The sequence below is a fragment of the Crocodylus siamensis genome, chromosome 3 (assembly GCF_052110815.1).
Source record: "Crocodylus siamensis isolate JL-2025a chromosome 3, ASM5211081v1, whole genome shotgun sequence".
NCBI classification, from domain to species: Eukaryota; Metazoa; Chordata; order Crocodylia; family Crocodylidae; genus Crocodylus; species Crocodylus siamensis.
The window spans coordinates 24,884,672-24,909,046 of NC_143397.1; the positions used below are offsets into that span (position 1 = coordinate 24,884,672).

A 24,375-nucleotide genomic window follows, 5' to 3' on the forward strand; every position below is an offset into this window, starting at 1 on the left:
AGGTTGCTCTTACAGTACGAACATTGCAATTGTGCTCCTGTTTATGGAAAGAAAGATACGCAAAAAAAGGGGTGTCCTTGGGGTAGTAATTAGATCATGTGATATGAGGCTTTGGGTTGTTTGGTATTCACATGATGGGGTTGGGAGGAAACTCTATCTCTGTGTGGTTTACTTGTGTATGTGGGAGGTGTCTGGTGATATAGACATTCCTGACTTCGCTGTTGTGGAGTGCAGGATTTAGAGGCAGAGGCTGAAGCTAGAACATTTGGTCAAAAGCTAGAAAAAGCTTGAAAATTTTCCCCAAGTGAGAGGCAGCTTCTTGGTGCTAGAGGAGAAACCTAGAATAGGAGCAATTTTACATTTTGAGTGGCAGGCTGTCAGTATCCCAGAATTGTAGAGGAGGTGCTTCACTTTAAAATATAGGGACAGCTACAATTTTGTATGTCCAAGTAAGGAAGGTCAGAATGAGTAGTTGAGTCTGTTTTTTGTTTTTGTTTTTTCCTGGATTGGGTTTCTTGTTCATTTTTCTAACTTCTAATAAACTTCAGTGCACTGTATTTTGTGTTGCATTGATCCCATGATTCAGATCTACTGTTTGTCTTGAGGGGTTAGGGAGACCGTTTTCCCCTTTTTGAATGCCTTTGGCTTTGGGTAGGACTTTTGGGGGGGTTTATTTGTTTTGTTTTTCCTTCCTTCCTGCTTCGGATTACCTGAGTATGTTTTAGCTAACAAATCACCTGCCATTACAGTGGTGCACACCAGGCACTGATGTTGTCCTTGTCTCTCTCCTGCTTTCTTCCTTCTGCACTTTGTATGTTTTTTGTTACTACACAACTTTGCAGCTGAGGTGTGTTGGGGGAGGTAGAAAGGAAAGTGTGTTGCATGTTTGCCTGCATCTGCTAAGGACTGGACTTGACCTAGGAGGTCCTTACCAGTCCTATGTTCTTATGGAGTAAAAATTAGATTGTTAAAAGATACATTTTTACCCTTGATGTGCTGGAGGGATTTTCATGCCAGAGATACCATAGGCAGAAGGCAGGGCAGGTTGGCAGCTGACTTCAGATTAGCATGGCTAACTCTAACTATCTCTTTCCTCTGGGATACCATATTAAGAAATGTATAAATACTTAAGTAGATTGGCATATACCCTGTATCTGTTGTGTACACTTCTTAAAATTTCATCTATACAGTGAAATTACACTTGTCATTAAATGAGAAACCAAGGACTCAAGGATGGCTTTGTTATTTCATAGTACAGTTAGTAATAAGTATTTCAACAGGTTGGACAGTATTTATCATATTGTACTACAAGCTGGTCATATCGCACTAATTTCCTTTAGTAATTTTTGTTTTGTGATAACTTTTTAATAAAGAAAAAGCACCCAAGTGGGTAGTGAGTTGATGAGTGTGCATCTCCCAAGCACAGACCTCACACGTATATAGTAAAAATGTATCTTTTCCTGTTTCCAGACGCACTGTTAAAGTCACTTAGCAATTTACTGTCATGTCATATTACATAAAATTGTGCTGCTATATCGCAGCTCATAACACAGTTTAAGTGGTAATGTTTTGAAGGTAATTTATGGGTAGCATGAGAGAATTACTAATCGAAACAGTAATAGGATTGGAACAGCTGTGAGAGCCAGCCAGGAAATTGTTCTTCCTTCCTGCAGTAACTTAGACATGTTGTAATTGTTACTTTATGCTTGCAGTTCTTTCATGAACAGACAGTTTATTTGCTAGTTGTATTTTTTGTTTTACTTTGCAATCTTAATTAGCAGCCACATTTGTAGAGCATAGGTATCTATTGTTAAATGTAGTTTTGTGTATAAATGTTTATTTTGAGGCCTTTTAGAACAGGGACAGAGAATTATTTCGGGCAGAGGGCCACTTACCCAGTTTTGGCAAGCTGTTGAGGGCCACATGGGTAGCCCTGCCCCTTGACAGGTGCTCTGCCCTCTGGTCACCATCTTGGGACTAATGTCTCAATGTCTTGGGACCAATGTCCCAGGGCCAGCACCAGTGGGGCCCAGAGCAGGGCACAGGCTGGCAGGGGTCTGTGGAGCCAGGCTGGAGGGGGGAGCTGGCTTGGCTCCATAGAGGCCCTGCCAGCTGGGACTCTGTATCCCTGCTGCCCTGCTCTGGGCCCTGCTGGTGCTGGCCCTGGGGCACATGGGTGTGGGCCCTGTGCTCCTGCTGGCTCCTCGCCAGCTCACTCCCAGTACACCCTCAGCCCATGGTGCAGGTAGTGGGTAGCACACAGCCCTGACCCCCTGCTGACTGGCAGGGAATGAGCTGGTGTGGAGCACAGGGAAAAGTGGCCCCTCCCCTACCCCGTGGTTGGTGCTCCCTGATGCAGCTGCTCGCAGCCCATGTGGGGCTGTCCTGAGCAGGCACAGGCAGCCCCATGCAAGCTGTGAGCGGCTGCAGCATGGGGCGCCAGCCACGGGGCGAGCGAGGGGCTGCTCTTCCCCTGCACTCAGCACCACTGCCCGGCGCTGCAAGTGGGAGGTGGGGGGCTCTGCTGCTGCTGCTGCTGCCCATCCCTGTTCTAGAATATGTATTAGGATAAACACATATTTAAAATAAAAACTCATTAGTTTAGAACTTGCTATAATTAAAGTGGTACAAGCTTTCATACTGCATAAATCATCAGAATTTCTGAAATGCATTTCACTTTTTTCCCTGACTAAAATGCAAATGTTTGTTATTGCTACAGTAATTACCTTCACATGTTGCTAAAATCTCAACCAAACTTGAGTGATCCTCATGTTGTTCCATATTTTTCATTTTTGATGAGTCTTAAAGTCAGACAATGGAATGGCGTTGACCAGTTTAAGTTGGCTATCCTTTACTTCATTGTTTAAAAGGTGTAGGAAAAAGTGAAGCTACTTGTACTGTGCAATGCCTGACAGAAATTATTACTTTATCAGTATAAACCTGTTATTTTCACTAACATATTTTTAAATGTGAGCATAATTGAAAGGTTTGCATTTTCTAAAGTTTGATGTCATTTTAGGTAAAACTCACACGAATGTACAGTGTAAATTTCACAATATTTTTTAATTTTGTTTAAGTCAGGGATAAATCTAAAAAATAATAAATTCACCTTAAATAGAGGCCGAATGTGTTACAATCTGAAAAGCAGATGACTGGCTAATCTTGGGACATAGCCTTTTATACTGGGATCCTGTAGGCTTACAAGCTTATTGTTCCAAGTATCTCCGAAGTATGTAAATTAACACTTTGCCTTAAAACAGGGGTTTTCAACCTTTTTTAACAAGTGTACCTCTTTTTCCTCAAAGTTTCAGCTCATGTATCCCTTTACATTTTTTTTTTTATTGGTTTTAAGGGGTAGGGGGGTGAGGGGGACAGATTGAGGCCCCATGGTGAGGGAGGGAGTGGGCCTGGGAGATGTGTAGGTGCTGTACAGCCGGGGCACACACTCACCCCACCTCCCCTGCAGGTACGTGTGTGTGGGGGAGAGGGGCTGGGTGGCGGGGGGGGCATGTCTCTGTGCCTGCTCCCAGGAGCAGGGCCAGGGGGAAGAGGGCAGCGGTGCCCCTCTTGGGAGCAGGCCCAGAGAGTGAGCTGAGGTGGGGACGGAGAGGTGCCATGGTGTGCTGCATGGGGCTGGTGGTGCCTGGTGCGCCCCTCCCCCGGGTAAGAAGCAAAGTATGGGAAGGCACTGAGGGGAGACACTACCGCCAGACCCCAGGGCACGCTCCATCCTCACCCATCTGCCTCCCACGTATTCCCCCTATGTCCTTTCTAAGTACCGCTGGCTGACAACCCTTGCCCTAAAACAGTCAAGGCTAATTCAGTTGCCATTCAAGCTGCCTGTGTAAATGATTGTCCCTGGCCTGGTTTGGTGTGAGTCAAAACCCATGATAGCCAGCCCAGGATTAAACAGGTGGTCTGTTTTGAACTTGCCTGTTTTGATCTTGTCTTCCTTTAAATGATTTACCAATAGAAACTTAATTAAAACAACTTATGCTGGGTGTGAGGTATGGTTTTTAGTTTGCCATATGATAGGAAGGAGAAGGGAAGGGGCACGAAAGCAGTTTGTGTAATTGTAACTAGTACGAGAGATGAAGACGGGCACATAGGTGTGCAGTTGCAGTTATTGTAAGAGGGATGATAACGATTAACTGTAAATGTGTCCCATGGACTGTCAGACTTTCAAGTGAATATGACTCATATCAGGCATGAGACAGGATGGTAAAAATATTGGTGGTGGGGGTGAACATGCGCAAAAAAAAAAAATGTTTAGCTTCTTGTGTCCCTATCTAAGAGAAGGCAGCTAATAGTTTTGCTATGGAAACCTGTATGGACCCATAGTGTGTCACAGACCCAGTCAAGATTTTATTCTCTTGTGAAGCTGGGTGTCTTGTGTCTTGTTCCTGGATTTCTCAGAGTACACCTTGTTGGGAGGGGGATTTTCCACTACAAAATTATATGGCATAGGAATTTGGATGTCTCAAATTGTGTACAGGATGAAGTGTTGGTCCCTTAGTTATGGGTTTGCTTCTCATTGAAGCTTATTTTTCCTTTCTAGTTTCAAAGTTCAGCTCATATTCTTTTATGTGCATCAAGATGGCGATGTTTAGAAAATTCTGAGAGGAGAAACAAGAAGTATGGTTTTTTGCTTTGTTTCTTCTCATGCTCAATAAAGAAAATATATCTTCTATTTATAAAATAGCAAATAAAAATATCCTTCTGTGGGTAGTTTCTAAGTAAGTATAGAAAGGTCAGATTTTTTTTTTAAAGAAATTTAATGGTAACTGAAAACAGGCTATAATTGGTGTTTTTTTTGGTTTTTTTTTTTTTTTTTTTTTTTTTTTTTACTATAGTAAGTTCTATTCAGCGAAATACTTTGACAAAATTGTAGATCATACCACTACTTTAGAGCCACATTTCAACTGACACATAGGAACATTCCAACCACATGCAGCAACTGTGCACAATAGCTTGGCAAGTGAAGTTTTGCATCTGTTTTCAAACTACAGGGCAGAGGGGTGTGGTTAGGTAGGCTCAGTATAATTTTTCTTGATCATAGGTAGGATGTTGGAGTGAAGTGAGCTATACTTGCAAGAACTACAATAAGAACTTTGAATGACCGAAAGCAAATGTTTATATTTAAATAAGCTTTATTACAGATTACAGCTTGCCTTCAGGAAAGGCTTGGGTGCCTCAGGATGGGCAAAAAACACCATACGGGCATATTTGTGGCGGGGTGGTTCTGTGAGGGGGCTTCATGGCCCCATGCTTGTAGTGAGTGGGTGGTTGTGCCTGCAGTGGTAAGCACCTGTCAGTTGTGGGGTTGGGGGTGAAAACAGAGCCATTCCTGTCTGTTAAGCGCCTGTTGTGCAATAACTGTCAGTTCTATGCTCAATGTGAAGTCAAATTAGCTCATTAACTGTTAATTGTTCCTTGTCTTCTGGGCTGCACTTCCTCAGTCAGCCCTGACCTGCAAGTCCCACCGTCACAAAGGACTAGAAAAGCCAGGAGGTTATTGAGGGGTCCCAGAGCACCTAGCTCCCTGGGAACAATAAGCAGGGACCATAGAGCCCCCCAACATTTGGAAGCCCGCTTCACTCCAACCATCTCTAAGGGAATTCTAGGGAAAATTCCAGGGACTCGCTCACCTCTGAAAGTCATGGTGTGTGGGCATTCTACCACCACCAGTGGCATTTTGGCAGCAATGCAATCCATAAAATAACTACATGTGAATACTTCTATCCAGGGACATATGTGAGCCAGTTTCCAGTCACTGCCATTCTTAGAATGGTTAAAGTGTTATGTCTATCTGCTCCTGCTCCCTCTCCTACTTCTCAAACCATGGAATATTCATGGAATTTGTATGTTTGTACTATCACCTATTGCATTATCTTTCCTGATTCCTACAATGATGTTGAAAATCTAGTTCCACTACCTATGGTAAAATATTAAACCTATGATAAGATATTAAACCATTGGGAGGCTTTTCAGGAAGAGAAGCTGAGAAATAAATGGCAAATAAAGGAAGTGGAGATTCTGTTCAACTGACCGTATTTGCTCAAATACAAGATGAGGTGTCTCATCCTCCCTCCTCTCCCCCCCTAATTAGCATGGGGGAAAAGCTCCTCATAATTGCATAGAAGGAAATCTCACTAAATACATTGTGTGTCATTAAACTGTTTCCAAAAGCAGCATGGCAACACAGCCAACACTGAGTATGACTTTAAAACACATGGCCCACATTTGAAAAACATGCTGATAGAAACTTACCACAAGAATAAGTTTCATAGTTTCTAGGGTTGGAAGGGACCTGAGTAGATCATCTAGTCCGCCCCCCTGCCATGGCAGGAAAGAGTACTGGGGTCAGACGACCCCAGCAAGGTGTACATCTAGCCTCCTCTTAAAGACCCCCAGGGTAGGAGCCTGCACCACTTCTCTTGGAAGTTGGTTCCAGATCCTAGCCACCCTGACAGTGAAGTAGTGCCTCCTGATATCTAGCCTAAATCTACCTTCTGCCAGCTTGTGACCTTTATTCCTGGTCATTCCTGGCAGTGCTTGGGGGAACAGGGAATTCCCCAGTGCCTGCTTGTCCCCTCTGACTGACTAGTTTGTAACAGGCCACTAGATTCCCCCCTCAGCCTTCTCTTGTGGAGGCTGAACAGGTTCAGGTCCCATAGTCTCTCCTCATAAGGCCTGCCCTGCTGCCCCCTGATCATGCGAGTGGCCCTCCTCTGGACCCTCTCTGTGTTGTCCACATCCCTCTTGAAGTGCGGTGCCCAGAACTGGACGCAGTACTCCAGCTGCGACCTGACCAGTGCCGCATAGAGGGAGAGGATCATCTCCTTGGACCTGCTTGAGATGCACCTGTGGGTGCATGACAAGGTGCGGTTGGCCTTCCTGACTGCCTCCCCACACTGCTGGCCCATGTTCATCAATGATGACTCCAAGATCATTTTCCGCCTCTGTACTTACAAGACTGGAGTTCCCCAACCTGTAGGTACGGTGCCAGTTGTTCTTCCCCAGGAATATCGCTTTGCACTTGTCAGTGTTGAATCCCATCCTATTCTCATCTGCCCACCCTTGTAACCTGTCTAGGTCTGATTGCAGCCTATTCCTCCCTTCTAGCGTGCCCACATCCCCCCACATCTTAGTGTCATCGGCAAATTTGAACAAGGTGCTTTTTATCCCCTCGTTCAAGTCACTGATGAAGATGTTGAACAGTGCAGGCCTGAGGACCAAGCCCTGCGGAACCCCACTGCCCACATCCCTCCAGGTCGAAAATGACCAATCTACTACCACTCGCTGGGTGTGGCCCTCTAGCCAGTTGGCGACCCAATTGACTGTGTGGTTGTTGACACCACAGTCCCCCAGTTTCTTAATGAGAACAGGGTGAGAGACAGTGTTGAAAGTCTTCCAAAAGTCCAGGAACACCACGAGTGCTCGTAAAGCCATGCCAGGGGTCCTGCAATGACCTCAGCCAATTCCCTTAGTACTCTGGGGTGGAGATCGTCCAGACCAGCTGACTTGAATACATCCAGTCCCTCCAGAAGTTTCCTAACTAGTTCCTCACTAACCCTTGGCCTAGGTGTGCCTCCCCTGGGGCCTGAGGGGGGCCCAGCCGAGGGTGACTGTTCTGGTCCCTGCTTAGGAAAATGGAGGCAAAGAAATCATTAAATATGTTGGCTTTGTCATCTGGTGTGATGACCAAATTTCCTAACGTGTCCTTCAGGGGCCGCACATTACCTGGAACCTTCTTTTTACCCCCCATGTATTTAAAAAAGGACATCTTGTTGTCCTTAATCTGGGAAGCTAGTCCCAGTTCCATCTCTGCCTTGGCCTTCCTGACTGCCTCCCTGCATCCCCGAGCAACTGCAGTATAGTCATCCCTGGTCCAGGGATGACCCATCCTTTCCATTGGGTGTATGCCTCCTTTTTTGCTAGGAGACATTCCCAGATGCTTTTTGTGAGCCATGGGGACTTGTGTGCCGTCCTGCTCCCTTTGATCCATGTTGGGATTACCTCCCTTTGGGCTTGGAGGATTGTCTCCTTAAGGAGTGACCACTTTCCTTGGACACCTGGCTCCCCTCCCCTCTGGGACCTCAGTTCTTCCCCGACTATTCTCCTTTAGCTCATTGAAGTCTGCGGTCCTGAAATCTAGGGCTGCTGCCTTACTGCACGCCTTTGCCACCTTGCACTGGATGGTGAATTCCAGCAGGCGATGATCACTGTCACCCAGGTGGTCGAGCACCCACAGCCCCCTCACCAGGTTGTCTCCTGTGGCCAGTACCAGGTCCACCAAGGCATCTCCCTTGGTGGGGCTGTGCACTTCCTGGGTTAGATGGAGATCCTGCATTCTGGCTAAAAACCTATGTGAGTGGTCAGATCTGGCTGACTGCTTTTCCCAGCAGATGTCCGGGAAGTTCAGGACCCCCATGACTAACACATCCTTTGACTTCACTACCTCTGTGAGCTGACTTAAGAATTCCTGGTAGAGCTCTTCCCCTTGGTTGGGAGTTCTGTAGTAGACCCCCACTGTTAAGTCTCTTTCCTCTTGACTGCCTTGTATTCTAACCCAAAGCACTTCAGAGTGCCCCTTCTCTGATTCTTTGTTAATTGACAAGGATGGGTAGTCCTCCTTAATATAGTGTCACGCCCCCACCTTTCCTTCCTATCCTGCCCCTCCTGTACAGCCTATAGCTCTTGACATTCACTTCCCAGTCATGCGTTGAGTCCCACCACGTTTCAGTGATCCCCACTATTTCCCCACTAGGTTAGCATAGCCCATCTGAATAAGACATGGTAGTGTCCATTAAGTGCAGTCCCCTTCTCTGCTAGCTCTTTTCCAAGTCATGGTGAGCCACAACATTCATAGACATTAGGGGCTAGAAAGGACCTTATGAGATCGAGTCCATCCCCGCTGGCATAGGCAGAAAGTCAGCTGGGATCAGGTGATGTTTTTTGAAAGAATCTGGAGTAGGTACTTGCACCACCTCTGTGGGAATCTGTTCCAGACCCTGAACACTTGCACCATAAAGAACTTTCTTCTAATGTCTAGTCTACAGCGGCCTTCCTGTAGTTATGGCCGTTAGACCTTGTTATCCCTTGGGAAGCTCTGGTGAACAGCTGTTCTCCCAGGTCCTGATATACTCCTCTTATATGTTGTAGGCTGCTACCAAGTCTCCCCTGTGCCTTCGCTTTTCCAGACTGAAGAGTCCCAAATTCTTCAGCCTCTCACTGTATGTCCTGCCCTGCAGGCCTTGGATCATATGAGTGGCTCTCCTCTGGACTCTCTCAAGCTTTTCAACATCCCTCTTGAAGTGGGGGGCCCAAAATGTGACACAGTACTCCAGCTCTGTGGCCTTACCAAGGCTGAGTACAACGGGAGGATGACATCCCTGGTTTTGCTTGAGATGCATTGGTAGATGCATGCCTGAGTTTGGTTTGCTTTGCCTACAGTTGCATATAGTTCACCCAGAATCCCTCTGTTGTCCCCTCTCTCAGCCTGGCACATGTTTAGTGTGGCCCTACCCTCCATGAGGTGAAGCCAGACCAGGTTGTCCTGTGCCTCATCTGCATATAAATTTTTGGAGGATTCCAGGACTCATGACAAGAATGTCTGAGTCATCAGTGTGGACTAATTAGCATATGTATCCTTTGCAGGGAATATCTGGAATATGCCCATATACTAAGCAGTGCTGAGCTATGGGGTCACCATAGCTTGAAATGCTGTTGACTCTGGTGGGGTCCAGCACAATGAGCCGTGTGGTAAATCATGAGCCTTTGGCTTTGAACTAATACGAAGCATAGCTTGTGCTACGTTTAAGTAGGTTGCAAAGTATTGCTCAAAAGCAAGTTTTAAGAGTACCTTTGCTAAAACTTTCAGCGGCTTCAAAAAAAGATAAAATGCATCAATTCTCGATGAACTAAATGAAAGGGGTACTATATGTAAATTGGTACTGCCACGTGTAACTTCAAGATTATTGTTTTCAGACTTGCTCCTCACTTTTGTGTGCTCAGGGGGAGCAAGGAGAAGGGGCTGCCAAGGGAAAAAGAGAGCAAAGGGCTACATAACCCTCCCAGACTTATTTTCCTTGCTTGTAGCAGTGGCAGGGGATAAGTTCAAGGCAAACCTCCAATAATTAGATTCTGTACCTGGAAAATTATAACACTTATAACTTTTCCTTGTATAGAATCTAATTATTGGGAGGTCATCTTATAATCAGGGTCATTTTCTATTTGAGTAAATACAGTAGCTATTTGTCTAGAAACATGTCTCTAAAAGTACTGCATATGTTTTTCTACCAGGAGAACAAACCTGGGAGAATTCTCCGAGATTATTTCAATGCAAGTATGCAGCCACCACTGATAACATGCTTCAAGGCTTCATAAAGCTTTCAGTTCCATCTCTGAGAGCTCCTGAAAAGTAGTATGCATCCCAGCTTCATTAACCTCAGATTTTCACGCAAAGTTTAAGTGACCTCAGATGCCCCTGTGGGTTCCCACAGATGAGTAGGGCACAGCATAGACAGTTGTGAAGTTATTCTTCCTTAAAGGTTTTTTCACCTTCAAAACTATAGTTCAGAGCATTAGACTTGAGCTGGAAAAGTAATTGCTAGTCTCTTATGTAGCTGTGGGCATGAACTTGACAGACATTTTCACTGGTTATGTAGCAGTAGCATTCTGATTATGTGAAATTCTAGATTTTATGCCAGACTCTTGGGAAAGCATGGTTTAGTTGCCAGAGATAGGATAACCAAAACACACTGAGTCAGAATGTACTCTGGCTGCCTAGCAATGATTTGGGTGAGCGCTGTAAGAATTCTGGGCTCTGTTACTTCTGTGCCTGCCCAGCCCTTGTGTAACCTCTGTCAACTTGAATTGTAGAATGAGTAGCAGCTCCAACTTGACTTGGTTTACTGTTTGTGACCTTGATCCAAAAGAATATTGGAGAGGTGCATGAGCATTTATCTACATCAGTCAAAAGTGAGGTTTGAATTTCTGTTCTGGGTGTGGAATGTCTGTTCTTGCTTTTATGCATCCTTTCCCAGCTCTCTCTGACAGAGATTTAACTAAGTGGATGTTTTGACTGCTCAAGCTATGTCTTTTCAGTTTTGGAGAAGTGGTTAAAAAAAGCCTGGGCTTAAACCAACTATGTGCTTTATAAGACAGTCTTAGTTATATTAAATGCCACATAGCACGAAGCATAGTTCATTGTCTGGTTTGAATATGTTGCAAAAGGCTTCCCCAGGTTCACACAAGTTTAGATCTGGAAGGTACCATGCGAGATCATCAGGCCCAGCCTCCCTGCTCTGGATAGCAAAGACTGCCGGGGTCAAATAACCCCAGCAAGGTGTGCTGTGCATCCAGTCTCTTTTTGAAGATCCCCAGGGTAGGTGCCTGCTGCTCCCCTGCTGGGAGTCTATTCCAGAGTCTGGTCACATGAAAAATGATGAAGTTTTTCCTTCTAAAAAAAAAAATTGGAGTTCATTAAAAAATCCTTCTAAAAAAAGAGTTAAAAAAAATCTTATGTCAGCTCAGTTTTCATTAAACCATCATGAAAATTTAAAATACTACTATTAAACTTTGTACCTTTTTGTTTCACTGCTTGCCATTTTAATAAGATTATTTTTACAAAAAAGAGTCTTTATATTTAAAGCCAAGCACTTGAAAATAGGATATTCCTTTGAATTAACTGCTACTCAGCCAGGGGCTTTTATCATTAGAAATATAATGTTCTGCTAAAAGCTCCCAAGTTTGGAATTCTGGTTCCAGACAACTTCGTCATCATTTGGATCCTAAACTTCTTGCTTCCAAAAGAGCTTTTGCCATTCGCTTCCTTTTCTCAGCTTCTCTGTGTCAGGCCACTTCTGTCATACTTGCTCCACTGAATCTTCATGAATATCTGAGCAGAGGATTCTCAACATGACACAGCCACCCTGTCGTTTTTGGACAGACGCTGGACAAGCAACCATGTGTAAGATGCAAGGGGCAAGGGAGATTGTGGTCAATAGGCCCCTGGCAGACATTACATTTACGGTGTGATTAATGTGTTAATGGAGCAATACATTGTAACATGCCAGACAAGGTTCTTTGGGTAAATCTGATATCTTTTATTAGACCAATTTAAATAGTTGGACAAATTCTTCTTAGCAAGCTTTTAGGTACACCTGATAATGTGCCACAAAAATGGGCATCCACCCCCCAAGATGTTATTTGTTAAATGTATTGCCCTTTTATCTGAACATGTGGCATGTTACACATGGAGTCATAGTGTTTAGCAAGATCCTTGGGCATCCCAGGGCAGGCTGCTTTCTCCCTATTCCCTTTCTTCCTGCAGAGCAATTCTGTACTCAAGAGGATGCCTCAGCAGACCTTATGACTTAATATTCCTCCTCCCTTCCCCCAACCAGCCTTCAAAGCTGTTTCTTTAAGGAGCCATCTAGCACTTCTTCCCTCTGAAAACCAGAGAGTAAACAAACACTCAACATGATGTGCCTTACTTACTAACAATGGAATTGAGAGCAGGGAAGTGAATTTGTTCATAAAACTGGGCAGGATAAGAAGGGGAAGGAGGAAAATCATATATACAAAAGTACCTGTCTTGGGAGAGTTTGTCCTGCTGCTCCTATTCTTCCTGCCCCTCTTTTCATGGGTCTCCATAACTGTGCTAGGGATTAGAGCAGGGGTGGGCAAAATGCAGCCCACGGGCTGGATGCATTCTACCAGTCCACAGGGCCCTCAAAAAATCTAGGAAATTAGTATTCATCTGGCCCTGGCTGCCTGTCATGTGGCCCTTGAGGGCTTGCCAAAACTCAGTAAGTAGCCCTCCGCCCAAAATAATTGCCTACCCCTGGATTAGAGGGAGCGACTCCTTCACCCAGGGGGAGCTCAGCTGGTGAGCTCAGTGCTTCCTTCTCATTAACAGCACAGCTAAAGAGGGGCAAGGGAGGGATGGCAGCTCCTTTTAACAGCTCTCCAGCTCCCTTTGCTGGCTACATCTATCACAGCAAGTTCCCAGGGTGTTTTTCCCCCTCTGATAGCTTGCTCTGTGAATGTAAAGCTGGTCACATGGTGTCATGTTTTCCATCAAGCAACTTTACCTGTTGCGTGATAGAAATAGCATCAGCCAGGGGCCATAGAGACTGACTGTCTCCACTGTCAGATATGTTTTGTCCTGGTAGATTTCTTCAACTTTGTGCTTGAGTTCTTGGATGAAGAATAAGCAAGCCTCTTTCTCCTATTCCTTATTCAACAAGCAAAGATTCAGCTCGGGCTCTCTGGAATAGTGCATTTCAGACCATCTCACAAACAGACCGTCTAAATTGTTTTGAGGAAAGTGAGTGTGGCATGTCCTTGGCTTGAAGGATTCCCAGATTCCAGACTTGTGGTTTGCTTTGCAGAAATTCATTTTACAAGGTAAGACCAAATTCTCCCTTTCATTTGTGAACCTGGCTGCTAATTGATAGCATTTAACATTTTACAAGTTTAAAACATAATAACAGCTGAAAAGCAACATAACTACAAAGCTTTGTAGAAATAAGGGGAAATGCTAATCATGCAGTTTTTTTTTTTTTTCCTTCAGTGCCTAGGTTAAGTAGGAGGGGAAGTAAAATTACCATATTGTAACTTTTGGTTTTGCTGCAATAATTATAATAAAACCCTGTTTAGAGTCTAGGTTATCTTATGGTAATGACAGCACAAATCTTTCAGGGTTGGACTTGTTTGAAAGTCTTATATTCAACATTATTCAGCCTGACTGATGTATGAGATCCAGGTAGAAGGAATTCCAAGTTAGTAACAACACACCGAGAAAGTGCAGTTTTACAGTGAATAGAACAAATCTTTGTTCAAGCTTACACTACTATTCCAAGGTGGGTGGAGCTCTTCCTGGACCAAGAGTCAGAATTTGACAAGATATATGGCCTAATTTTTTCCTTGTGTGTGTGAAAAATCCTTCCCTGGTGTTCCTTGGTCTTAGGAATGACATGACTAGAAAACCACCATTTACATCTGATCTTGTGTGCATATATAGGCATTTGTTTTTGCAGGTTAGAGATATTTATAGTATTCTCTATAATTTAGGAAGTTTAGAGTTACCAAAATAGAATGAGTCACATTAATTTTTGTAAATGTTTGGCTGTTTTTAGGAGATGCTATGCCAAGATATGTCCTTGGAGGTTGTTATCTTAATTTTTGTTTTGAATAATCTAAACAGTTAGTTTAAATGTCACGAATCCTTTGGACAGCACTGAGTATAGTACAGCTAATGCTCTTTGACCTTCAAGCACAAGCTGTTAGAACTCTTAAGATTTATCAGGTGGTGTAGTTTACTTATATCTTTCTCTGTCTTGTTGTTAAGTGACCAGAAATGTGTTCAGCCTCAGTGTGTGTTACAATAAACCTCTTCAGGTCAATGTTGTAGATCTCCTAAAGAGAAAGGGATTTTAATGATTGCCATCTGGAGAAGCTAGAGATTGAAATGTTGGTCTCTCTCCCATGTTTTATGTACCAGGCTGAGGAATTATATGAGAGATTTTTTTGTTGGTTTTTCTTTTTAGTTTTGTGAGAGGTTAACAAAGTCATCCTGCTTATTTAAAAACAAAACAGCAAAATCATAAATAGCCTAACAGCTGAAGCATAAATAACTGATGGAAATAATCCATTTTGTTGTTTCTTGGTATGGTAGATACAAGAATTCTGTGGCCTGCATTTTCTGTAGCTGCTCAACTAACCTACTTGCTGTGAATTGTCCTAAGAGTTTGCAAGATAGCTATGATACACCTTAAAACTATTTTAAATGGTAAAATATAGATACAATATGAAGGTAAATTTATTTCGTGAATGGGAATATAAAAGGGTCAGTGCTTCTATGCAGTGCCCAAAATGATACCTGTTTTATTCTACTGCTAACAGTGAAATTATTTGGAAACCTGTCTTTGGTGGAAGTGACGTTTAGATTCTGCTGTGGATAATACCAGTTTCAGAGATTCATATGATCAATATGTAAGCATTTTTCTTTCCTGCTTTGTCTCGTAAGATGTTCTGGAACTCTTCTGTTGTATCAAGTACTATAAATTGCAAATGAACAGTTCTTGTCATCATCCAAATGGTATTTAATGCAGTATATTATCCAACAATGGCACAGACATGGTTGAGAGACTACATCTATAATACAAATTAATACCTTCTACTTCACAGAGGTGGGACTGCACACCCAGATTTTTCCAAGATTTAGGGATTTTGAATTGGGCACATCTCTTAACTCTGTAGTTCTCCACTTGTTCATTTAGGGTGCAAATGTGGCCATTTGAATATCAGATGGACTGCATCTTTTGCTTCCTGCATATCTACTCCAGCAGCATTAATGCAAAGGTATCTTTTCAAATACCTTTGCAATCACCATCTCCCCACCAAGAAGCCATAGGGATCCCCTTAAAGACCTCTGTGGCCATTCAGGCCAATATTTGCCATCCATTGAACAATTTCTAAACATTGATATGATTAGATAAAATTCACTACTGAGAATGTGTGGTAGGGCTGGGGAAGGCTCTGTCCATGATTTGGGGTGGAGGGGTTTGGAAGCTGCCTGTTTGCATCTGAAAAGATAACGTCACCGAGTCGCACTTGCCGCCTCTGAAAGGCTCGTAAGTCTCGGTGACTGGGTAATTCTGGGTGTGTGGCCAGGGAAAGGTTTGGCTCACTCTGTCCTCCATGAGAGACTACTCCTGCCCTTGCTTGATCTTGCCCACCACAACTTTGATGGAAAATTAATAGGAGGTGATGTTCAGTCTGAGAACAGTCAATCCTTGAGTGAGGCAGGAGTACCAAGAATGATCCTAGCCTTGTGTAACACTGTGTCCTTCAGGACTCGCTGACTGATCTTAAGAGTCAAGCTTTGGGAGCTCCTCCAACCCCTACACTGCTGCCTCATACCTTCAGTTACTTAATTAGTTAAAGTCCTGTCTGTGCCCAGCCTTGTTGCTGTAGGCAGCAGGTTTAGCTCCTGCATTACCAAGACTCTGTCCTTTATAAGAATAAATAAAAGTAAGCAGCTTAGCTGCTTCTTGCCTATCTGGTGCTCAGCTCGCTCTGATGTCCTCTCACTACTGAGCCATAGTTCCTGGGGCTTCTTGGGTGCTCATGCTGTATCTCTGCTCCAGTCAGGTACAATCTCAGCTGCACAGTTGAGGCTCATGACCCCTGGGGGGAAGTGGCTGAGTCTTGATTAGCTGGCTCCCGGCTCAGTTGCAGAAGCTGTTGCAGGGTTCTGGCCCCACCCCCTCTCTGAACGCTGACTCACATTGATGTGGGGCTCTGGCATCAGCATCAGCCTCACGCCCTGTGAGACTTCCCAGGTCAGCCAGGGCTAAGGAAGGTACTCACCTTGGCTCTTCCAATTCCATGCCAATCCGGGTAAGTCCCAGGTGCTCATAGGATTTGGGCGGGAGTGCAAGCAGGGTCTCGTCTTGGCCCGGCCTGGCCACAGATAACTTGGCATTAATATTATTTAAATTGATGTGTAGGTTACTAAGTAGCCATGGAGGAAGGTATAGCCCCCAGATGGCAATGTTAGACATGTGTGGCCTTCAGGGTGATCAAGTTAAGTACCACTGGGCTAGATGAATGGCATTTGCAGCGTCATTATGGATGGATAAGAGTAGAACAAGTTCATAGTTTGCGGGCAAGAAAAAAGAATACTGCAGTAATTGAGACTTGAGATAAGGATGGAATGGACAAGAGGGGGCTATGTGGATGTAGAGGGAAGGCTGGCTGTTACAAATGTTATACAGAAGAACATTCTTCAAGATGTAGCCATAATCAGGATGTGAACATTTAGAGAGAAATCTTAGTTTGGTGGCATTAACTAGAGAAAAAGTATAAAAGGAAAAGGAGGAAAAAAGGATAGAATGTTGGAGCGAGATGAAGAGGATACTATGAAAGATGTACTAAAGAAGCAGTAAGAAAGATGCAGACTCACATGAAGCAGGATTAGAGTTAAAGCTAAGGAAAGACAAGATTTCAAGAAAAACAGAGTTAGTTGTGTCAAAGGCAGCCGAAAAATCAAGGAAGCTGAGGATGGAATACTGATCCTGGACTCTGATTAAAAAAGTGGACGTTAAAGACTTTGGCATTAGTGGTTTCACTGAAGGACAGGGTGTAGAAATCAGATATGGGATGTTTGCAATGCAATCGGAGACACAAAACTCTAGGCTGGTTGCAGATAGTCCATCTTGTGACCTCATAGATGAGGAGAAGGGGAATGGAACGGTATTTGGACCATTCCATAGTAATGGAATCAAGGTGGTTCTCATAAGAGGGTGGAGTCTAACCATGCTTGTATTGCTGGGGGCTAGGGCAAAAGCCAATGAAGTTGAGAGGTTAAGGAGAAAAATATGAGGAGGGGATGAAGGTAGCCACCAGAGATAGGGAGATGGGGTGTGGTCATGAGAGCAAGTGGAGGGGTTAGAGAATGACAGGATAGAACAAATTTGTAGTAAAGGAGATCAGCCTGATGTGGGATTTTCTTCAGAGGTATTCTGCAGTGCAAGAGCAGGGTCAAAAGTGACTGTTGTATGATAGCTGTGACTGGGAACTGACAAAGTGGCTATTGCACAGGGACAGAGGAATGAGAGTTATACTGTAAAGCAGGGATGTGTAGCAGCTGACCACACAACTCTTGCCCTGCTTGAGCTCTAGGGTTCCCTCCTTTTCTCAGTCACCTGCCATGTCTTGATGTATTTCTTTGATTTGAAAGGGAGGCTGCCTAAGGGTCCTAGAGCATGCCCCAGTTTTTATGACCACCAGCAGGTCTCTCTTGGACCCCACTGGTTTCAGTTCTGTCCCTTTCAAGCCAAGTAGGTCCTCCTGTCCCACCCTGTGCCACCCCAGGGCACCTGTAGTCTTAAGGGCTGTTACATAGCTCCATCTGCCCCTTATACCACACCCTTGCCTTGCAGAATTGCTGTCTGATCATTCCCTTGTTAGGGCCTTCTCAGTCTCTGTCCCTTTCCTCTGGCTGCAAGCCTGCAGCCCTGGTGCACAGATTCAGGTTTGGCCATCTCAGCTTCAGCCCTGTTGGTTGTTAGTATCTCTGGGCCTCTGGCCCCTGTTCCCTTTGCATTGGGCCCCTGGCCTTGGTTGCCTTTCTTTTGGCACTGAGCCACTGACCCTGATTGTGTCCTTCTTGGGCTGCGCCCCTTTCTCTGGGCCTCCTGGCCCCTGTGTCCTTTAGGCTGGGCCCCAGGCCTCGGTCTCACCCTTGATTCTACCCTTTTAGGGCTGGACTCCCTGGCCTGATCTCAGCCCTTCCTGGGCTTAAGCTGCTTCCTCCAGGTTTGAGCCTTCTGGCTAAGCCTGCCTTGTACCTTGAGCCACTAGGAGGGCTCAAGACTCTTACGTACATTCAGGCACTATTGAGACCTCTGTCAACCCCTAATAGTCCCAAACTCAAATCACTGCTTAAACTATAATCAAGGAATAAGCACAGTGGCCATAACTAGGGATCTTCTGAAATTGCTTTTTCATGAAAAGATGTGAAAAATGTCTGAGTAGAGGGGGAAAAACCCAAAAGAAAGCAGCAAGTAAAGGAAAGGGCAGGGTGCTTTGTGTCCTGAAGCATGGGGAGAAGGAAGGGGAGGAGAGGGAGCAAATTGGAGGCTGAACCCCTGACATAAACTCAGTCAGGGGCCAGCGAAGGACAAGGGAAGGTTTTGGGACCAGCTTTTTTAAAGCACCCACAGGCAAGCTTCTGCCTGAGGAAGAGGTTTCTTCATCATGTCTGCTGAGAAAAAAATCCTTTAAGACAGCCAAATATGTTTCAGCGCTGGACCATGCAAGACGGTATTCTGCCGGGACCTTGCACGCAGGTGGAGACAGGCTCTTCTGTACCTCCAACAGTGTAACTCTGGATGTCCAGGAAACCCAAAAGTGATCAGAACTTGGAGTCTGAGGTGCATGTGAAGAAGAAGGCTGCTGCAGAGGCTAAAGATCAGAGGAAGCAGCAAGTGACCTTGTCTTCCTTGTTTAAAAGGACCACAGAAAGTGGATCGGCAGGTTGAGAGGTGGCATTTTTCCCTTGTAGAGGCTTTTGTGAAAGCAAACATCCTGCTGGAGAAACTTGATCACCTGAAGTTAAAGGACTACCTGCACCAAAATATGCCAAATGTTAGCAGTTTTCCGTTCACCAACAAGCTTTGCCAAGACTATCTCCCTTTGTACTGGAGAGCTGAACTGACCAGGTCCTGCCTGTGTTTCAAACTGACCTGGTCTGCCTCACATCTATCAATTTTTCTACCGTGTTGCAAGCCATCATGATCGTAATTGTCAGCTATGATGTTGACTTTAACAAGATCTCAGCATTCCTGTCTAACGAATGCCATGTATGTGTGCAGCGCTTTCTCCGATGTGCTCCAAGGAATGCTGCCCAATGGTGTTCATGTCACCTGCAGTGAGCACGTTCTGTCCCCAGTAAGTGACATCTGGTGCACACAGTTCCCTGAGGGTGGGTAGCCCGGTATCCTTCAAGTACTGTCCAGGTCATAAGGTCCCATTCAGGGAGTCCATTGAGTGGAGACTCACATGGCATTGTGCTGCTGCCACCAGAGCCTTTGCTCGCATGGTGGAATTCATGGTTCAATGCTGTCCATTACCATGCCATGTATATGCAGCATTACTGCAGTTTGTGACTGAAAAGCTGGAAATCACACCCAATACTTAGTGCATGCTCAAGCTTTGTGATCTCTTAGGGCGAGGTAACATTCGAGATCAAGTGATATTTGTGGCTGACAATGCCACCTGGTTTATGAAGCTCCTGACATGGTTTGAAGGCTGGCAGGCTGTGATCCACCACACACACATCAAGGTAATGGATTTGATAAGCTAGGTCTAAGACAGTGTCGCAAGAACTGTCAAGCTGTCCTTGTGAAAACCAGTGCAGAAGGGACCTGTTCTAGGCTACAGTTGTGAAGCTGAACGAGTACTACAGTATGACCTGTCACTGCCACCATGGTTCAAACAATCAGCTACTCACTTTGTGCTATTCTGATTTCGGATCCCAACTAGGTGTCTTTGAGTTTTGACCCTCAGGTACTGAAAGCAGTCTCAGGATGGAGGAAAGGCATTACAGTGATGTGCTGCTTATATGAACTTTGTCAGAGTGCCAGATGCCTGTGTCTGTGTACTGGGACTCTGTTTGTGGCTGGTTTTCACATCTTTATCCCCTGGCAATACACTGCCTCACCATTCCAAAAAACTTGATGAATACTGAGCGTGCCATCTCGGTGTATGGACAGGTATTCACCCCACAGAGACAGAGAATGTCTCCAGTGACTGTGGCTGGGTGCAGCATGCTCTGATTTAATACATAACATGTACTGCCTGTCTCAAGGTTAGCTTTATTTTCATAAGTTACTTCAGTTTAGAGTATAATTAAGTGCTTAGTTGGTATTAATAAAGGGCATGTCTACACATGAGCTTTAATGCACATTAAAGCATCAGAAAAAACCATGCTCTTTTGCAAATGCACATTAAAATAGTCTAATGCGTGTTTTTCTTGTACCTCACAGCGGAGGTACTAGATTTAATGCACATTACCTAAAGTGCATTAATGAATGTGTAGACACCCAAAGTGTTATATAGTTGGTACTAGTTAATAAAAGGTATGTAATTGGTATTACTTGCAAATCATGGTGTACATTGCTTTATTTTATTATGAGATTTCATTTTAGATCTTAATTAAGTGCTGAATCCCCTGATTAAGCCCATAGAAGCCATTAATTGGCATGTTATGAAGAATTCTAAGTGGCCATTAATGGCTTTGTGGGCTTGATCAAGCCCATGGAAGCCATTAATGGCCATTTAGATTGCTTAATAACATGTCAATTAATTACTTGGATGAGCTTAATTAGGGGATTAATTACACCAGCAGCTGCCTCAATTTTGTTAGACCCTAGCCATACCATAAACTAAACTCATGCTCATCAACAGTAGCTTAACTGTCAGAGGAGCCATGCCTCCCCTTGCCCTGCATTCCATCCCCTGATAGCAAGCCTTCAGGGCCTTACTTGCATCGTTAGGGGATTCCAGGAGTCAGCAGAGCCCTCCTGCAGTCTGTGGCCAGGAGCTTCTCACACTGAAGCTTGCTGGGTCAGCCCGCGTGCCTGATTCCTAGGCTTATAGGCAGTCTAATCCCTGTCCATTCTGGTCAGGCGGTGCTTCAGCTGAGCTGAGGTTTTTGGTTAGGGCCTGAAGTCTGGTTGCCATGGCAGCTTATGACTTGCTCCAGCAGCCTTCCTGCTGCAGGAGCTAGGCTCTGCCCTACTGGCTTATTTCCTTAGCTGCCTATTCCCTTGCAGCCAGCTTCCCCCAGGCAGACTTCTCCTAACTGGCCGCAGGTGTGCCTCTTCCCTCTAATGAGCAGCTCCTTGCCTATGCAGCTGTGTTTCTTTGTTGTTTTCCTTTTTTAGCTAGCCCCTGTTCCACTGATGTTAAAGATACGGCCTGCTGGTGAGATTTGGCCTGTGGAGCCCTATCATTTGGCATCTGGTGTTGCCTACGTGGCTGTATGTGTCACAGTGCCTGATTCAGGCACTCCAGGACTGCACCACATGTGGCATCTGCTCCAGCAAGCATCAGCTTCAAGCTGGATTCGGTGGCATATCGGGGAGTGGTTGCTGCATGCACCAGAGTTCAGCCTCAGTAGAGTGGCTGCTGCACACAGTACTAGGTCCACTCCAGCTGCTTTAAGACGTGCTGCATCTGGCATGTGGGGCCAGTCTGTGGGTCTGATTCGGCCCCCAGACCACTCCTGCTGTAAGGCAAACTTTAAGGTTCGTTTATCATAAGATGTTGGCAGGAAAAAACAGCCAGCAGATCTGATATGAGAATGATGGATTGGGTCTATTTTGGGCTATTAAGCAATTCCAGCTAATGAGTATTTTGCAAATTAGTGATACAAATGACCTTAACTTTTTTTTTATGTAGAGTGATCACTTGTATACTTTTGACAGTGCTGTTCCATTGGAAGCTTGTAAATGGCTTTAGGTGTATACATTGTAAGTAAATAAACTGTACTGAGCCGCTTTACCTTGACTGCCTCGCATGGCCCTACACGCATTATCCAAATACAATTCTTGTGGTTTCATTAAAGCTTTAATGGAGTTGTAAATTGGTGTAGTAACTAATGTCTGACAACTTCAACTGAGAAGATGGAGTATGATTTGAATTATGATATAATAAATCATGATTTTAAGGTACTTGGGATTAAGAATCAAGCGGAAGAAGCTCAATAGGGTGGTTTTTTTTAATCAAAGTGGTGTTTTTTTGGTTTTGTCCTTTGGAAATGCTATTAACTTTCTTTTCATTTTTCCCCAAATGGAATTTTTCTCTGCTGTGGAAGCTTATTAATTATTCTGTTCATAATGTTGCGTTCTCAGTAACAAACACAAAATGTTATATGGAAAAAGTTTTATACTCAAGAATTAATATCAGAAAACAGAAACTGGTTTGTTTTCAAATCCCGGGCAGCCTAATCCTGTGTAATTTTTATTGTGTCACCTTGTAATGTCTACACAGTTGTGTTTACCTTTTTCAGAACCCTGTTAAGAAAATTCCGGATTCTCATGAAATCACACTCCAGCATGGGACAAAAACAGTAAGTGATAACTCCTAAGCCTTTTTATAGCAGTAGATTTATCTAGCATGGTTGAAGCACTGTTCACAAACTGGATAGATTTATACTTGGCTGGCTACCACAACAACAACATTTGAAAAGCAACATGGCAGAAGCAGATGGGTATACTCTGCCATGAAGGCAACCATCAGTGTCTGTGCAAGGTTCATTTCTTGATTGTAGATCTAAATACATGCAAAAAACTTTGATTTTTCAGAAGCAAAATTTAAAAGGTTAGATTGAGAAGCTCATAGTAATTAAGAATGAAATCCTTGAGATTGCTAGGTGCTAAGTACCAAAAATAAAAAATCCTGAAGTGTGTTTTGCAGTGATGGCTGGGTAAATCTTTAACTGGAAAATTAGATCATAAGAGCACAGTTTTGTTGGAAAGAAATGTAGGCTTTCCAGTTCAATCTTTTTCTCTCTAAAAGAATGTAATAAATATTATCTAATTAAAGCATTGTATAAAATAAATCTTGTCTCGGAACCAGTAAATCATTATATATTATATGGGTCATTCTGAACTCATGAAGATCTTGAACTTTTAGCCTCTGAGAATATCAAGAACTAATATCAAGATTTCTGCCAATGGGAACCATGAACACCACCACTTTGGCTGGTCTCCATGGAAACCGTAGCCCTGTGCTGTCACTGCATCACTGCTGCTGGGGTCTCCACGGAAACTGGCAGCAGTGATATGGATAGGAGCTGCTAGGAAATGGAGTCTGCTGCAGGCCTGATCCCTGGACTATGCCCACCCTAGATCCTACTGTGTAAGATATCTCTGAACTTTGCAGATTTTTTCTGCATAACATTCTCTGGTGCTTGGAAGTAGTTTCCCACAAACATTCACAGTGCTAGATCATTAGATGTGTTCCACTCTATCTTGAAAACGTAGTTCATTAGCATTAGTGCTAAGAAGCAGAAAGAGGGAGAAAGGGAAAAAAAGTATTAACATGACCTGTGTTAAAAGGAATTCCGTATGCGGGGAATTTGTGTTATATGAATAGGTATTTTATATGTGTTCTTTTTGGCTTTTGAGTATTTAAAAAATACAGATTTTCATAAGGGAAATAAAAGAAAATTATTTTTTTTGTAGGTACAGTCCATGTATAGAATGTGCTTTACTTAATTTTCTGTGTAAACATTAGCAAAGCAACTTCCCTATTTTGTATGAAGCATTATGTGCTTCTGCAGTATGTGTAAGAATAGGGAGTACCATAAAATTATTCCTGTGTTTCGTGTAATTGCTGTTAAAACTCATCTGCTGGAATATCTATGAAAATAAAAATTGATTCATAGCATCACTGATGAGTTTCCCATCCTATTATGCTGCTTTTCAGACAAAGTGTTTAATTTTATGTGGAAAAAAATTCAGATTTTTAAACAATTAGAACGCATGTCAAAATATGTCAGAAGAATTCATAAAGTATACTTTACTTATACTTGGCTCTTGCTTAGATGTGCCTGAAAGATGTATTTTAGCAGCTTGATGATTTGTCAGTGTTTTATACAAGTCTGTATGATTTACATAGTGAATTAATAGATGCTTAATCTTTCAGTATCTCAGTGTAACAGTATTATTCAGCATATGCTCTCATTTCCTCTCAAAGTCCTATTTTTCAGGTATAAAGAAGTTAATTTACAGTAAATGGTCTAAGTGATTTTTTGCTTTGTTTATTTACTGAATTGCAAAACCGTTTTAG

At 43.7% G+C, this 24,375-nt stretch overlaps 1 protein-coding gene across 1 annotated transcript in view; it reads left to right on the forward strand.

Moving 5' to 3' along the window:
* Positions 1-24,375, forward strand: part of WDR70 (WD repeat domain 70) — a 275,742-nt gene that overhangs the window by 38,302 nt on the left and 213,065 nt on the right. Inside the window, exon 6 of the mRNA XM_090037959.1 lies at positions 22,592-22,651. Within this exon, the coding sequence (XP_089894085.1) occupies positions 22,592-22,651 (60 nt within the window). The remainder of the gene's footprint in view (positions 1-22,591; positions 22,652-24,375) is intronic.